We start from the raw sequence: 17,036 nt of genomic DNA on the forward strand, positions 1-17,036 counted from the left end.
TCCACCAGTGCTTGCAGCACCATGGAAACGTACCCCTTACAGTTTACATATTGGCCGCTCCGGTGTGCCGGGGCCAAGATAGGGATATGCGTTCTGTCTATCGCCCCACTGCAGTTAGGGAACCCCAGCGCATTAAAGCCATCCACAATGGTCTGCACATTTTCCAAAGTCACTACCCTTGATAGCAGCTGGTCAATGATTGCATTGGCTACTTGTAGCACAGCAGCCCCTACGGTAGATTTGCCCACTCCAAACTGATTCCTGACTGACTGGTAGCTGTTGGGCATTGCAAGCTTCCACAGTGCTACGGCCACGCACTTCTCAACTGTGAGGGCTGCTCTCATTTTGCTGTCTTTGTGCTTCAGGGCAGGGGACAGCAAGTCACAAAGTTCCCTGAAAGTGGTCCTACGCATACGAAAGTTTCACAGCCACTGGGAATCATCCCAGATCTGCAAAACTATGTGGTCCCATCAGTCTGTGCTTGTTTCCTGGGCCCAAAATTGGCCTTCCACGGCATGAACCTGGCCCAACACCACCATGATCTCCCAATCGCTGCATGCTGTGCTTCTAGGAACAGAGGTGTCCATGTCCTCATCAGTACAGTAATCGCGCTTGTCGCCGCTACCTCGCCCATTTTTGCAGAAACTTCACATATTGCTGGATAATGCGTGAGGTATTTACAATGGTCAAGACTGCAGCAGAGATCTGAGTGGGCTACATACTTGCCGCGCTATGGTGCCTGCATGGGTAATCCTGGAAAAATGGCATGAAACGTAGGAGAGCTGTTCGGTTCAAGATGGCTGATAAAAGGCGGGAAATGGTTTCCTTCTGTAGCTTTCACTGGAGCCCAGCACTGACAACATGGAGAAATTTGCTACTGATGCAAGAATGGGAGAGCAGAGTTTGCAGCGGAAGCTGTGCTGCTCGGTTGACGATGGCTGAACAACGGCGGGAAATGGTAAGGATCTTTCTCTCTTTTGCACAGCTCTGTTTTCTGCTTATTAACAAAAAGGGATCTTTCTCTCTCTTGCTGTTTTCTGTACTTTACACAGCCCTATGTCACTGACACAGAATCTCTCGCTAATTATTCTGCCATGTGAGTTCTTTCACCCGACCTTCTCAACCTTCCTTTATATTTCCTATTCTATTTAATTAGCCTTTGGTTTTTTAAATTGAGTTCAATTTTTTTTACTCTCATAATTTTTTAGTCCCAACAAAAATAACCTTTTACTACGTTCTTACAAACTCCTCTCTCTTGTTGCTTTCTCTAGTTTCCCCTCTTTCTTCTATTTAAGATAACCTTTCTTTCCTTTTTTCCTCTAAGCCTAAGCAATCTTTCTTTTTTTAAAACTCCTTTTCTTTAAGGCCTCTGTAGCGAGAGGGCATAGTCTCCTGCCCTGACAGACAGGGAGGGATCCGTGAACGCCCCCCTGGTGGGTAGAACGGGGACTTGCATGGCCTCCCCGCTGGAAGCAGAGGGGTGGGACAGGAAGCGGAACTATAAAAGGCTGGTCCTCCAGCTCAGTCGGGGGAGGGCTGCCTGAGGAGCAGGACGTCTCTTCCCCGTTGCGTGAGCCCAGACCCAACGGAGACCGCTCTCCTGACAGAGACCCAGAGGTGCTGACAAAGCTGCCAGACGCCAGGATCTCCGAGGAGCTGGGGGGGCTGCCACTAGCTGTCTATCCCAGCGAAGCGAACAACAACCCTGGAACCCATGTACACACGGAATGGGTGTGTAGGATGGAGCCAAGGGAAGCAGAATTAGGTTTGGCTGTGTTATTGACTACAAGCCAGCCAGCGTGTTGCGGCTGGACTTTCCCCGCTGACCCAGTGGCGGACAACTCCACCGCTGTTAGGGTCCTGGGCTGGGACGCAGTGGAATGGGAGGACCTGAGTTCCTCTGCCCCTACCACCTCAACGTCAGGAGTGGCAGCCTCCCCCCTGGTTGTCAGGAGGCCTGAATTGGTCTGGCACCCGCCTGAATCCAGATGCCAGATGGTTGTCCTGACATTCCCACCAGAGAGCTAACCTCCCCTAGACTGTGACAGCTTTGCCGGACTGTAGGCCAGAGCCCCCCTACTTGACTGCTGCCCTACCCTGATCAAGGGCCAGGCAAATGGACCTCCTGCTGCTCTGCCTGCCTGACTGTAGGCCAGAGCCCCTTCTCGACTGACGCCCTGCCCTGATTGAGGGCCCCGGGCAAACAGACTCTCTACCGTTACTTGGCCTGACTGCAGGCTAGAGCCATTAACACTGAGCTAATTTTCCCCTGAACCACCGTACCCGGAAGTATCATAGCAAGGGGTGTGGTCTCCCACCCAGATGGACGGACGGTGGGGGCTGGGGGGGGGACTGCAAACCCTTTACAGCCTCTCTTTCTACTCATTCGTACTTTTTCTCTAAATATGTCAAAACACAAGCACACAACCTTCCCCCGGCCAAACACAGAAAAATAATACAAAATAAATTTTCAAAATGGCCAACGGCATCAAAAACGTACACGACTGGAAATGGGGACGGAGGGCAGGATGTAAATGCAACACGGTGCATGGAAACCTGTCAAAAAGTACATGATGATGAAAGCTATCGAGCAGTTAACTACTCACATGGCTGGGCAGGGCAGGCAGCCAATTGGGAAGAAGCCGTGTGTTCCACCTTGCTCCAGGTGGGCTCTGATGCACCAAGCCCCCAGAGAAGGGAGGCTTGCTTTTCCCAGAGCTAGGGCAGCTGGGCAGCTTCAATGAGCGGGCTATCCTCAGTGCACATTGTTGTTATCCTATGGACCAATGTCCATAGGCCGCAGCAGGCTGGAGGCTGGTTCTTGAAGGCCTCCAGGATGAAAATAGTCTGAGAAGCCAGGCATCGGACTGAGGACTTGCTGTCCTGCTGCAAGCCTTTGAGGTCTAAGATTGAAAGGAAGGAAATGGAGGTCAGAGCCATGGCACTCTGGAGAGCCCTGGCAGGCCAAGCCAGCTCTGTACCTCTCGGCCCACGACAAGGAGGCAGCAGGCCAGGTGGCAGGAGGCAGGGGACTAGCGGGAACAACCAGCAACCCTCACTAAACATCCCCGCCGCCCTCCACAGCTGGGGGAGCCTCCAGACACAGGCAAGAAGTCCCAATGAACCCCATTCACTCACTATTTCTAGGACTGCCTCATCCCTGCAGTATCTGAGAGCCTCATCCCTGCCTGTATTTACCCTCCCCTTCCCCACAATGCACAGATGGGCACTTAGGCCTAGAGGGGGAGAGTCACAAAGGGGGCTTGGGCATTGTTAGGCGCCGCCTAACTTCAGGTGCCCTGCTGCCCTCCAGGAAATGCCGAGGAGGGAGCTCAGCCATTCTCTAGCTCCGGTTGGGAGGCCCAGCTGTGAATCTGCTCTGGGAGTGAGGAGTCTGAGCTATGTCACCCACCCTTCCCTTTTCCCGAACAAATGTGGTGGAGATGCTGCTCTGCCCTGTGCTGCCCAGGGGTCTGGACACGCAGCAGGGAGGTAGGTGACCGGACGTCACTTCAGCCTCATTTGGAGCAGTGGCTTGACCCCAGGTGTCCCACGTGGAGGTGACTGCTCCAAACACTGGGCTAGTGAGTGCAAGGGGGGAGGCAGCACCCCACTTTGGCTGTGTTTGGGGGCAATCATCTGCGAAGGCCAGCCAGCTAAGGCCCAGTTTGGGGATCTACCAGGCCGCAGCTCTGAGGTCAGGGCTAAGTGCCTGGGCACATGCCAACCAGCAGACACGACAGGGTGAGGGGCCAGCTGATCAGGGGGTTGGGGATTTACATTTTGCATCCCCTTGTGGCTCTCGCCTGTGACCACGTTGCTGGCATCGGAGATTGAACCCACCCTGCAGCCCTGGGCCATTCATCCCCCTAGTGCTCAGTACTCAAAGCGGGACCACTCACTCTCGCAGATGGCGTTCAACTTGTTCTGGCTCCCCTGGTCCAGCTGCCGGGCAGTGAGCCCTACACACACAAACAGCTCATCACATCCCCGCATCCCCAGTGAGGGTGTTAAAGAGCCTGTCACCCTCCAAGCACCGCGGCTTTCCCCCGCCCCTCACTGGCCAGGACACGCTCCTGAATCCCCAGGGGAAAGGGCGAGTCCCCAGAGATGGCTACAGGGCTGGTTGCCAAAGGAGAGCACAGCGCCTTGAAGGTCCACTCCCAAGAGCCCACGGTGGGGTGGGGGCGGAGAATGGGGACTGCATGAGGAGCAGTGGGCTTAGAGGGGTCCTATCAGCCGATCAGGGCAGTTTGGGGTGAGCTTGCTCCTGTGGGTTTCTGACACCCCTTCGCCTTCATTAGGGAATCAGGAGCCCAGGGGTCACTTCTCGCTGCTGGCAGGGACTGAGGAGAGCCTGGGACCAGATCCAGCCCCTCTGCTAAAGGGACCCCTCTGCTCTGTGGTTACCTAGGAACCTGATGGCTGCTTCCCTAACTGGAGTCTGTGGGTTCTGCAGGAAGGCCATGGTCTGGCACAGGAAGTCATCAGCTCTCCCGTTGTAGCGCCTCACCTAGGAGCCAGAACAAGGGAGAACAAGATTATTAAAGGCCTTTCCGTCCCACAGGCCAGCTTCCAGGTGTGTGGAGCGCACGCCCTGTTTTTGCCCCTCCTTCCTGTGCTGGGAGGATCACGCAGAGGGACCACACCCAGGGCCAGGTGTGGTCCCGCGGCTGGGGCTCAGTGTGGGCACAGAGCCAGGCAATCGGGGGTGCCCTATCCACTGATTCCTCCACTTCTGCCAGCGAGGGCTGTGCAGTGAATGGCCAGAGGGCTCCCTCACCAGGCAGTCACAGATTCGCCAGGTTTCCTTGTGCTGGATGAGGCCACTGAGCTGGTGCCACCTCAGGAATTGGGCGGCACTGCTGAGGGTGTCCCAACACACCTGCAAAACAAGAGGGGCCGGGGCGAGCCGGACACAGTTACGGGAGCTGGAAGCCACTAGCCTAGTTACCGGAGGCCAGGGAGGCCGTGCGTGCTGAACGCTTCCCTGCCCTGGCTGCTCACGGAAGGGCGGCGGTGTGGCTAAGGCAATGGCTGGAGACCTGACTCAATTCCCAGCTCTCCCTGCAGGAACTCAGGCAAGTTGCTTAGGCCCAGGGCTGCAAAGGGATTTAGGTGCCTAATGCCCATGGGGGTTCAATATTTTTGAGGCTGCGCCTCAGTTCCCCACCTCATGGGGTGAATTCATTAGTGCTGGTGGCATTTGTGTCCCAAGTGATGGGGGCCATGAGCACTAGCATGTGCAGAGGCATGGGGGGGAGGGGCTTGGGCATGTCATGGCTAGTACGGGCTGTCCGGGCCGCTTGGCTAAGGGCACATTGGGTCCTGTGTACCATCTGGAGGCTGAGTAGCCCTGCTCCTGGTAGGGATATGGCCAGGGTTGTGCTCTTCCCACAAGCACAGCCAGGGGAGTGTGCGGAGGCCAGTGGCTGTAGGAGTGGTGAGGCGACCACTCGCCCCACCCAATCTCTCAGCCTGACTGCAGGGGGGTGTTGAGCTCAGAGGATGCAGAGAAGACTCAGCAGTTGGGTGGGGTTCCATGGTCATGGCACTACTGGACTCAACATTCAAGTGATTTTGAGTGCCTGATTGTCACAGCTCTGAGCACCTGCCCTCTACCGGCCAGACCCTTTAAAGGGGGGTGTCACATGTTGCCCCCCCCCAAACAAATGGTCGCTCTGTAACTATCTCAGCTGCAGACTCCAATTCGTGGCCTCACCTGGGACACGTTGGGACGCTCATCATGAACAAGGAGGAGCAGTGGGACCAGGCTCTGGAGCACATACTCCTTCATCTCACTCCGGTTGGGCCACCTTACAAGCTCCAGCAGGTCTTTAAAAAGGGTGATGGAGAGCACCCGGAGCTTGCTGGTCACCTGCAAGAGATGATATAGGGAGGGGAGGAGACACTGTGACAGTCATTCTCATCCAGCAGGGCAAGTGCACACTGTGCCAGAGATGTCTGCCCTGCAGGGGGTATTGGTAACTCACCCCCAGCCATACAGCCACAACTGGGGCCAGAGTCTCATGGGCATAGCGCCATTGAAGGCAATAGAGATGCAGATTTCCACCAGCTGAGGGGCTGGCCTGGTAACTTCTTGGCCAGGGAGAGCAGTAAGCTGGGGTGAGACTGCCCCTAGGCTCTCACAGCCAGCTCTGGGTGCACTGACATCAGCACCCGCCTGTGTCAGCCAAGGGGAAACATTCAGGATGGAGCAGTGTCAGGACAGGGGCGGCAGAGAGGGAGCGATGAGGAAAGATTCAAAGAGCGAAGGGGGGGTGTAGTTTGTCCACCCACTTTGCAGGCCCAGCTCACACTGGTGTTGACCCACAGCAGCCCTCTAGCCGGGCCAAGGGGGCCAGGCATAGGGGGCAAATTTCTACATTGGTGTTTGTTTGGGCCATGCTCAGGGACCTGGGGTGAATTTAACTAGGGCCAAGGGGTGGTAAATGTGCAGGAGCTCCCAGATAGGGGGCCTTGGAAGCCATGACTGGAAGCCACCCAGCCTCCAGGGGTTTGGGGTGGGGTGAGGGGTCAGCTCAGAACAGCTGGGCAGGCTCTGTACAAAACACATGGGAGGGGTATGGGGGCATCAGGGCTGCACTGCAGTGGGCACAGGCAGATGTTGAACTGCCACCTCTCTGGTCTTCCCTCCAGTTGTTGAGGCCTGTTTGCCTTTCCCTGGTGATGGGTGTAGTAAGTGCAGGCCATGATAAAGGCCCAGTATGAGGCCTGAGGCCTGAACTAAAGTAATGAACAAGACTTTGCTAATATAAAGCCAAGTTAAGCTGTGAGCCAGAGGCAGGCCCTGCTCACAGAAGCTGGCAAGGAAAGGGCTGATACATATCTAAAAGGTACTGAACATTCACAAACTTGCACATTCCACACAGATAACAAAGAACAGGCTGGCCCATCCCAATGACAGGGGCAAAAGGTAAAATGATGGATAGAGTTGTTTTGATCGAACCAACATGTACAAGGTAGAAGGGGGCACCTAAATACATAGAAAGGTTGTACCGTGCTACGTGGAGGGGTTGTACCTCATACGTCAGGTGTGATGTGTAACTTGTTTGTGTCTGTGTATAAGAATGCATCCCTGGGGCGGTGCCTTTGTCCGGCCGAGGGGGCAGTGGAAAGTCCCGCCAATGAGCCGGGTCCATTGCCAAGAGGCACTTTCTCTTAGTATGCCCTGAATTAGGCTAAGAAACCTACAGGGAACTGCAATTGTGTCCGAGGTCGCAATAAACCTAGCCGACGTGGCTTTGCATCTTACTGGACTCTGTGGTTATTGGGGGTTCTCGTCGGGTCTGCTGTGTCAGCTATCTGCAGAGCTGGGGTAGCACACCGAGGGAACACACGCACGCAGCCGAGTGATATCAACAAGGAGAAAGCAGAGCACCACACCGGTAGCACTCTGACAACACACTTCTGACAACAATGGGCGTTGTGTTCATTAACACTATTTGGATATAACCCCTGCCCCATAAAGAACCTGTTCTGTTCCCCCCGGGCCTGAGAGGGGTTTGGTTTAAAGGGCTCGCCCCAGGGCGAGATCCTGCATCCTTGGTCCAGGCTGCCCTGTCCCTTTGGCCAGCTGGGGATCCAGGAGACCCTGGGAACAGCTTTAGCCAGGCCTGTGCCACTACTAAATAAAGAGCGGCAGGTCAGCAGAATTCGGGAGGGCTGAGAGTAGGATTTACCGTTATGAGAGCTGGGGAGTCCCTCCAGGAGCCCCCACTGGGGCATTACCCCTGGAAGGCAGTAACGGATGGGCCCCTTTCTCCTGCCCGCTTGCTGGATCTCGCCACCCAGTGTGGGACTGAACATCAGTCTGGTGAATGCGCAAGGGGGCTAGTTTGTGGGTACAAAAGATCTGAGGAGAACTTTCCTCCTTTGACGCTGCCCTGCCATGAGAACGAAGGGGAGAGGAAAGGGCGGTAGCTGCAGAACCTACAGACAGAGCCATTTCCTTATGGCGCTGACAGGCCAGCTGTAGGATTCCTGGCCAGGGAAAGGAGGGGCAGATTTTCACCAAAGTACCATCACTTGTCACCCTGGAAGCCAGCAAGAGCATTGCAGCACCCTGTGCTGCAGAGGCCCCCTCGCTGCATGCAGGCTCAGGAATGCACGTCCTTCCCCAAGGGGAGCCTCGTCCCCAGGCTGCCCTCATCCTTGTCAGTAGGCCTGCGGGACACCAGGGTTCCCATCCTTTCTGCCATGTGCTCTCATGGAGAGTGAGAGGAAGGCGGGAATGGGCTCATGATTTATGACAATCCGTTTTCTGGCTAGGACCATAGCACAGGCCCTGCTAGCCCACCCCCTAGCCCCCATTCACATGTCCGCAGTTTGATGGGATCTCCTGTGAGCTGCCAGGCCTTACATCATCAAACAATGGCAGGAGTTGCTCAGCCACTTGCACAGCCGCGCAGCTGGCGCTCTGCCTGTCCATGCCGGCGAGGAGGTGTTTCAGCACGGCGATGGCCTTGCGGATGAGGGCTCTGTCTACCTCCTGGAGTCGCTCCAGGACATCTGGCAGCAGACGCTGGAGTTTCCCCACCTGTGTGAAACAAGGAGCTGCTTTACGAAACACCCTCCAGTGACCCAACAAGCCATTTCCAAAACAATGTCTGCCTCCTGCAGACAGAGGCATGGGAGCTAGGTGCTGGGGGTGCTGCAGCACTCCCAGGTTTTACGCAGGACTCTGCTCCTGGCCCCACACACAGGGTCCCAGCTGCCGGCCCTGCGCCAACCCCCAGCTATGGCCCCAGCCTTGGTCCCCTTGCCCCATCCATCCCCCGCCCCTGCCTCCTGGAGCCATGGCCCTGCTCCTGACCAAAGCTCTAGTGGTGGAGGGGTGTGTGGACAGGGGTAAGGGGGGGGGGTGCAGCACCTCCACTATAAAAAGTCTTCCAGCTCCCCTGCCTCCAGAGACATATTACAGCCTCAAAGCCTTTGCACAGCCAGCTAAGATCACGGGCAGTGGGTCTGGCAACCTGCAACATAAGCAGCTGCTTCCTTGTCCCCCAGATCTCAGGGGATGGTTTTTATTAGCAGATATCATCCGTGGGAAGTTCTCTACACAACACGTTGACCCCAAATAAATCAAGTGTATTATTGTTCAAATAGCACCTCGAGGGCCTGTCTGCAATAAGGGCTTGTGCTGGGGGCTTTCCAGGCACAGTCAGAGACGGTCCCTGCCCTAGAGCTTACAGGCTAGACACACGAAGGAAGGATTTCTATCCCCATTGTACAGACATGGAACTCGGGCACAGAGAGGTTACGTGACTCGCCCACAGTCACTTAGGGAGTCTGGCGGAGCCAGGAACCGAACCTGGGTTCTCCTGAATCCTGGTCCTTACAGCCCAGCCTAGGGGAGGGAGCCAATATTGCACACTAGTTCTAGGGTTAGTCTGTTACTAAAAGCCAGATTCAGTCATTTCTGTATTTGGTTTTTCAACCTTTCAAAGACAGCCCCACAAAATCTCAACCGGCATCAGGGAAAAAATAGGTCATATACAGGCTAACCGGTTCCAGAAAGGAAAATGAACCACAAGCAAGTGAAAACCAGGCTGAAGTGCATGGAACGATGGGAATGGTGTGTAACAAAGAGAATTACAGTCACGCCCTCTCCATGTCTGATCTAGTCATAGTCCGGGTTTAATAAACCGGACTGACCCCCTATTCTCAGGCGAAGTAAATTATCATTAACGAGTTGCCTTCAGATTGTCTCCTCTTTACCAGGCTGTCAGATCTGTGTATTTAAGCCCCAAGGACTTTCTCTGCCTTCACTATATTGTGGGTATCAAACTTGTTATGAGATCTTAGCAGCAAAAGGCCCTTCCAGAGCTCTTCAGAGGAGCGAGTGCTGCGGGACAGAGCCGTGACGTCAACAGTTAAAACCTATGAGGCTTTAAAAGGGGATTTGTAGGAAAAAATGGTTCCTAATTGTAGTGAAATGGCTCTATCCAAGCGTCCCTGATCACTGGGGTCGCCAGCATTCCCTGGGGGTCTAGAGTCTGCAGCTCTGCTGCTACTCTAGTGCTAGGGTTCTTTGGATCACAGAGACCCCAGACACAATCAGGCCCAGCTGTGCCAGATGCTCCACACACCTAGAGACGCACCCTGCAGGAGCCAGGCCCTGCCCTGCAGAACAGCAGACAAAGGCCAGGCAGGGGCTTGCCCAAGGGCACCCCGCAGGTCAGTGGCAGAGCCAGGAATAGAAGCCAGGGCTCCTGACTCCAGGCCAGGGCCATACCCCCTGGGAAGGTTTCAATGACCCCAGCCCTGCAGCAGCTCCCTGCGGTTCTGGGTTTATCCCCCAGCCCTCCTCCCCTCTCACCTTCTCTGGGAGACGGGCCAGATTGAGGAGGCCTTTGAGCCCCAACCAGCGCACCACGGTCTGGTGGTCTCTCAGCTGCCTGCTCATCTCCTCCACGATGGCGTCTTCCAGCCCGTAGCCAAGGTCAGGGCACTGGAGGAGCTAACACACCAACAGCAAATCAAGCTAGAGAACGGGGCTGGCCTCTTGCGACTCATCTCTGCCACGGGGCCCTTAGCTCCACTGGCCAAGGCCCGGCATGGGCTGCATGCAGGGCATCGCGATTGGGCCCCACTGAAACGCTTCTAGCGCGACGGCCCCTCGAGGCTCCAGCTGAGATCAAGGCCTGCCCTGCTCCCTCACTAAGGCTCAGCTGCACACGGAGCAGTGGTGTGGGGGGTGGGGTCTGCAGCCTTGTGCTCCAAAGGGTCGCCCGGTCTGCGGGGGGCAGGTGAACTGGCCATGAATGGGCAGGCGGCTGCCCGGCCTGCGCATGGCACACGGATGTCAGAGGGGGCTCGAGGGCCGAGGTCACACAAGGGACCATTCTATGGAACTGAGCCTTGGGGAACAAGAGACACCTGACCCTGGGCCTTGCTCCAGCCCCATGACACCAGCTGGGACAGGTAACAATGCCCAGACTGAGTGACTCCACCCCTAGGGTTGTAGGAGCTTTCCCTGCCCCTGCTCACCCACCCACCCCCAGGGCCTTCAGGGCCACCCCTCTCTTGGCCATAGGCATGAGCGGCAAGTTCCATTGGCCCATGATGCCTGGGCACTATGGGCCTCAGCCCCACCTTTCCCCCCACGTCTCCCAGGCCATTTAAAACAGCCTGGGGCCCCCACCACCACTGGCAGCGCAGCAGAGCGGCCTCCTGCCTGCTTTCTCCCATGGCTGCCAGCCCCTCCCTGTGGCCCCTGGGTGGGGTGGGCGTGCCCCTGCAGCCAGTAGGAAGCTGTGGGGGCAGTGCCTCGGGGTAGCAGCACATGGAGGGCCCCCGGCCTGCCCTGCCTAGGAGCCCCAGATAAGCGCCGCACCCTCCCAACTCCTCCCAGAGCCTGCCCCCCCACCCCTTTCCCGACCCCACTCTGGCCCCCAAACTCCCTCCCAGAGCCAGCCGCCCCTCCCTCCACACACCCTCCTGTCCCCAAACTCCTCCCAGAGCCTGCATCCCCACCCTCTCCTGCACTCCCACCCTCTGACCCATCCCAGAGCCTGCACCCCAGGCCCTCCCCACCCAAACTCCCGCCCAGAGACTTAGGCAGGTTGGGGGCAGAGTTTAGGGGGGCAGAGTTTGGAGGGGCAGGTTCTGCTGAGCACCACCAACATTTCTACAAATCTGCTGTCCCTGGCCATAGGTCAGCCCCATGCCCCAGTCACCGCTGGGCCGGGCTCTTCTCACGACCCTCACCCGCTGGTGAGGCTCACCTGAATGAAGAGCGCCACGGCCGGGACGCATCGCCATCGTCCCGATCGCTGAGGATGGCCATCAGATGGTAGAAAATCCAGTTTCGCTCCTGGAAATTGAGCGAAACCATGGCCCTGGCATAGGAAACACAAACACCACATCATCAAGGTGGGCAAGGACTGGTCCTCCATTTATGAATCTAACCAGGACAGGGGATCCCGGCGACTAGTCACGCGCAGCTGGCACGGACTAGTTCCTGCTGGCTTAAAATGCCCAGCGGCTTATGTGCTAGAGACCCAAACCCTTAATCACTCGACAGGGAGCCCTTCCATGAGGCCAGCTCTGAGCACGTAGTGCTGTGGCTGCAAGAGAACTGCAGACAAAGAAGGGTGTCGGTGGGGTCGGTGGTCTTCCTCATGTGCCCAGATATTGGGTGATGAGAGACAGAAGGGTGGGTGAGAGAATATCTTAGATTCACCCAAGACAAGCGCTGGAGCTTTCTGTGTTAGCTTCTCTCTCACCCACAGTCACTGGGCCAACCAAAGACATTCCCTCCCCCACCTTGTCTCTCTCATGTGCTGGGCCTGACAGGGCTACACCAACGCTGCGGAAAGACATGGCGGAGGCTGTCTTTGCCCAGCCATGCCTGCCAGAGCCACGCAGGAAGCGGTTTACGCCAGGCAGCGCAGGGTGGAGAAGTAGCCGACTGACCCCTTGGCCAACAGCACAGAGGCTGCGGCCTGTTCCATGCAGGCGATTGGGAGCCGCGTCTCACCCAGCAGGGAAGGCAATGTGGCCGTGTCCTGGGCCAGGGAGGGGAGCTGCTGCTGTGATCGGTTCTGGGCAGCACTCACCGGGCAAGCAGGCAGACACCTTTGTGGTGCGTGTCAGAGCTCATGAGCAGGTCCCAGCCGCCCTGCTTCATCATGAAGGTGACCTGCTCCTTGTAGCCAGCGCATAGAAGCAAAGCTTCCATGGCCTTCACCGCGAACCTGTGTGCAGAGCGAGCCTCTTGTTACTGAGTGAGCCCAGGCCAGGCCCTGCCGCGTGCCTGCGGGCGACGCTGCAGAACCCAGGCTGGGTGTCGGGCTGGCGGTACCTGACGGGGCTGAGGGGTGCGGCCGTGTCCTCCTGGTTATGCTCCCTCTCCTGCGAAGCAGTGTGCTGCACTGTGTGGGTGACGTGGAAGAGCAGCGACGTAGAGCTGAGGGAAGAGCTCCTTCACCTCCTGCCTGCAGGCCTGCTCCTGCAGGATCACATACAGGGCTCTTGTGGCCTGCAGCTAAGAACAGGAGACAGACATCACTGCAGGGATTTCGTCCTTCCCACGCTCCCCCAGGGCACCTAGAGGGGTGGGGGTGGGCTGGGGGCTAAGGCCTGGGATGCTGGGTTCAATTCCTAGCCTGTGAGACCTTGGCTAGAACCACACAAGGGACTTCGGCCCAGCGTGGCCATGCCCAGCTGCATGTGCCCTGCTGCCCAGTGGACTCACAGCCCTGGGTTAAGTGCCCAGGCTCCGTATATGCTCCAGAGAGAGAGTCAGTTGGGCCAATTGTTAAAGCGGTGAAAGGGATGGGCTGGGTAATTTCAGGCCTGTCAGCCTGACATCGATCCCAGGCAAGATAATGGAGCAGCTGGTATAAGATTCAATTAATAAAGAATTAAAGAGGATAATTTATTTAATGCAAATCAACAATTTTTCGATGAGATGACAAGTTTGGTAGATAAAGGAAATGGTATTGACATAATGTATGTAGACTTCTGTAAGGCGCTTGAGTTGGCGCTGCACTCCAGTTTGATCAGAAACCTAGAAGTTACAAAAGTAACGTGGCACACATGAATTGGATTATAAAGTGGCTGATAGGTCTCAAAATGTAATTGTAAACTGGGAATCAGCATTGCACAGGTGTGTTTCCAGGATGGTCCTTGCAGGGATCGGGTCTTGGCCCTACGCGATTTAACATTTTCATCAATGACCTGGAAGAAAACCTCAAATCATCACTGATAAAGTTTGCAGATGACACAAGAATTGGGTGAGTGGTAAATAATGAAGAGGATAAGTCACTGATACAGAGCGATCTGAATCACTTGGTAAACTGGGGAGCAATCAAACAGTATGTGTTTTAATATGGCTCATTGTAAATGAATACATCTAGGAACAGGACGAGGGACTCTATCCTGGGAAGCAGAGACTCTGTAAAGGACTTGGGAGTCCTGGTGGATAATCAGCTCATGTGATCCTGGGATAAATAAACAGAAGAATCTAGAGTGGGAGTATTTGGCACTGGTGTGACAACTGCTGGGATCCTGGGTCCAGTTCCGTGGCACCTTTGCAATAAGATTGTTGATGAATTGCAGAGGGTTCAGAGAAGAGCCATGAGAATGATTAAAGGACTAGAAACCATGTCTTATAGTGATAGGGTGACCAGACAGGACAGGGGTTGGGGGTAATAGGAGCCTATATAAGGAAAAGACCCTAAAATCAGGACTGTCCCTATAAAAATCAGGACCTCTGGTGAGAGATATAGGGAGAGACTCAAGAAGCTCGATCTATTCATCTTAACAAAGAGAGGGTTGAGGGGTGACTTGATTACTGTCTATAGGTATCTCCCTGGGAAACAAATATTTAGTAATTGGCTTTTCAGTCTTGCAGAGAAAGGTCTAACATGATCCAGTGGCTGGAAGTTGAAGGTAGACATTCAGACTGGAAATAAGGCATAAACATCACAGTGAGAGTAATTAATCATTGGAAGAATTTACCCAGGGTGGTGATAGATTCTCCATCACTGACTATTTTTGAACCACGATGGGATGTTTTTCTTCAAAGACCTGCTCTAGGAATGATCTGGGGGCAGTTCTCTGGCTTGTGTCAGGCAGGGGATCTGACTAGATGATCGCAGAGGTCCCTTCTTGCCTTGAACTCTATGAAGCTAAGAGTGAGGAGCTGCCTAAACCAACCAATAGGAAATGCGGAGGAGAGGGATGTGGCCTAAGCCCCACCCCTAAAGGGAATTTGGTATCTATCTCTACTTGGGACCACTTCAATAGTCATTGAGCAGAGTTTTGACCCCAGGTCTCCCAGTTGGGTACCCTAACCACTGGGCTAGAGACAGTGGTGTAGTCGAAAATATGAAGGTCCTGGAATGCCACTAAAATACTGATTTTCTTCAATATGAATTATAGAAATTCACATTTTATTTGTCTACTGAATTTCTGGTACAGTAATCCTGGGCTAAACCAGGCATGGCTGGAGACAGGCCAGCTGTCCAAAATAACAAGGTATTGGATTTTTTTTTAATTGTACACCCCCCCCCATAGTAGCTATTCAATTTATTTTAAATGTTGAAATCATTGTGCTGAAATGCCATTACTGTGTATGCAATAGAATACAATAGAAATGCCATTACTGTGTCTACAATAGAATATGTAAAAGATATAACTCTAGACAGAAGTGTACAGTACAGTGGTAAAAAACCAATGAATGCGTAGCAAGTTTTCTTTTTACTTTAGCCTATAGGCTAATGAAAATAGAAAATAAATCATGCTGCTGCACTACAGACATTACTGTATCAGGCTGAAATAATAAAAGTTTATTTTAAATGTAGCTAGTAGGCTACACAAGTAACACAAAATCCATCAAGGCATAACGGGCTGGAGTAGCAAAGGCCTGCTGGAATGCATTGATCTAATTTTTACAAATATTTCCACAAAGCGTCTTTCTCCATATTGTATTTTCTGTGTCTGTGAATCAGAGGGAGAACAAGGATGTCTGAGCCAAGTTCTGGCACAGCTGAGAGGATGCCACATGGAAAATGAAGGGCCATGTAGCTTGCTAAACGTGAGTGATGACGTATGCGGAATAAGCCCCTTGCTACATTTCCATTCACAATCATAGTCATGTGGCTGAGGGTATGGCTACACTTGCAGCTGTACAGCACTGGGAGTTAAAGCTGTCTTCGTACAGCTGAGTAGGGAAAGCACTGCAGTCTGTCCACACTGACAGTTGCCAGCGCGCTGTTGTGGCCACATTTGCAGCATCTGCAGCGGCATTGGGAGCAGTGCATTATGGTCAGCTATCCCAGCGTTCCAAGTGGCTGCAACGTGCTTTTCAAAAGGGGGGGTGGAGTGTGACAGGGAGCGTGGGGGAGAGAGTGGATTTTGGAGCCAACACTGTGTCAGCAGCTGCCTTGCAAGTTCCAACCCTCCCCTAGCCCTCTCTGACTCACTGAAAGTGAACAGCACCTCTTTGTTTTTTCCTCACAGACCAGATAAGCAGCCGCTCGCCGAAACGGACCCTCCTCCCTCCCCCTCTATTCAAGCAAACACGAGCTGTGGGCCTTCCAAAGGGAGCCCTCTGCCTCTGCTCATTTACAGCAAACAGGAGCTGGGTTTGTTTTTTTGATAAGCAGCTCCCGGAGCCCAGAGTTTACAACAAAACAAAGACCGGAACCTTCACTTAAAAGGGTTATGGGAAGCTTCCGGAGATCAGTCACTGCATACTAAGGTTATTCCCTGTTTACACTGGTGCCCCAGCGCAGCAGCAGCAGCACAATACTCTTTATTCCTCTCGGGGAGGTGGAGTACAAGCGGCGCTGTAGCCACGGAGATACAGCGCTGTATGTGCCTTGCCAGTGTGGACGGGGAGTGAGTTACAGCGCTGTTGGTGGCTTTATTGCGCTGTAATTCTCAAGTGTGGCCAAGGCCTTAGATAAAGTGAAAAGGAGGTAGGGCAGCTGTGTAACCAATCTGGTCTGTCACTGACAGGAATTGTCAATGCCTAGCATGACTCTCTTGATTATACTGGTCAGAAGTGCCAGCTGAGCTGAAACCACTGCTCAGCTCCACGCGTGTGATTTCATGCAGCATGGCTGAAGCCTGGTCTACACTACAAAGGGGGTTCGAATTAGGCACGCAAATTCAGCTACGTGAATAGCGTAGCTGAATTCGGCACCCTAATTCGAACTACTCACCCGCCCAGACGCCGGGCGGGTCGAACTCGCGGCCTCGCCGACTCCACCACCGCCGCTTGCACTGGTGGAGTACCGGAGTTGACTGCGGTGCTTCCGAGTTCGAACTATCGCATCTAGATCAGACGCGATAGTTCAACTCCGAGAAGTCAAACTCACCGCCGACCCAGATGGTAAGTGTAGACTAGCCCTGAGTGTGAACGTGATTTAGGCCTTGGCTACACTTGAGAGTTACAGCACAATAAAGCCACCAACAGCGCTGTAACTCACTCCCCGTCCACACTGGCAAGGCATATACAGCGCTGTATCTCCCTGGCTACAGCGCTGCTTGTACTCCAC

General features: G+C 54.4%; 1 protein-coding gene and 1 long non-coding RNA gene across 2 annotated transcripts; both read right to left on the reverse strand.

The window, feature by feature from the left end:
* Nucleotides 1-628: 628 nt before the first annotated feature.
* LOC120387581 (maestro heat-like repeat-containing protein family member 6) lies at nt 629-11,771 on the reverse strand. The gene is made up of 8 exons (XM_039508507.1): nt 11,751-11,771; nt 10,343-10,483; nt 8,384-8,560; nt 5,723-5,878; nt 4,784-4,885; nt 4,411-4,513; nt 3,903-3,962; nt 629-2,903 (listed from the first exon to the last, which is right to left on the reverse strand). Exons 2-8 carry the CDS (start codon nt 10,427-10,429, stop codon nt 2,719-2,721), a joined length of 870 nt encoding a protein of 289 aa, XP_039364441.1. The 5' UTR covers nt 10,430-10,483; nt 11,751-11,771; the 3' UTR covers nt 629-2,718.
* A 15-nt stretch (nt 11,772-11,786) lies between these two features.
* On the reverse strand, nt 11,787-12,892 carry LOC120387583. Its single transcript, XR_005590239.1, has 3 exons — nt 12,830-12,892; nt 12,585-12,722; nt 11,787-11,864 (listed from the first exon to the last, which is right to left on the reverse strand). It is a non-coding gene; the product is annotated as an uncharacterized LOC120387583 (long non-coding RNA).
* Between the last annotated feature and the right edge of the window lie 4,144 nt (nt 12,893-17,036).

The sequence above is a fragment of the Mauremys reevesii genome, linkage group 20 (genome assembly GCF_016161935.1).
Source record: "Mauremys reevesii isolate NIE-2019 linkage group 20, ASM1616193v1, whole genome shotgun sequence".
NCBI classification, from domain to species: domain Eukaryota; kingdom Metazoa; phylum Chordata; order Testudines; family Geoemydidae; genus Mauremys; species Mauremys reevesii.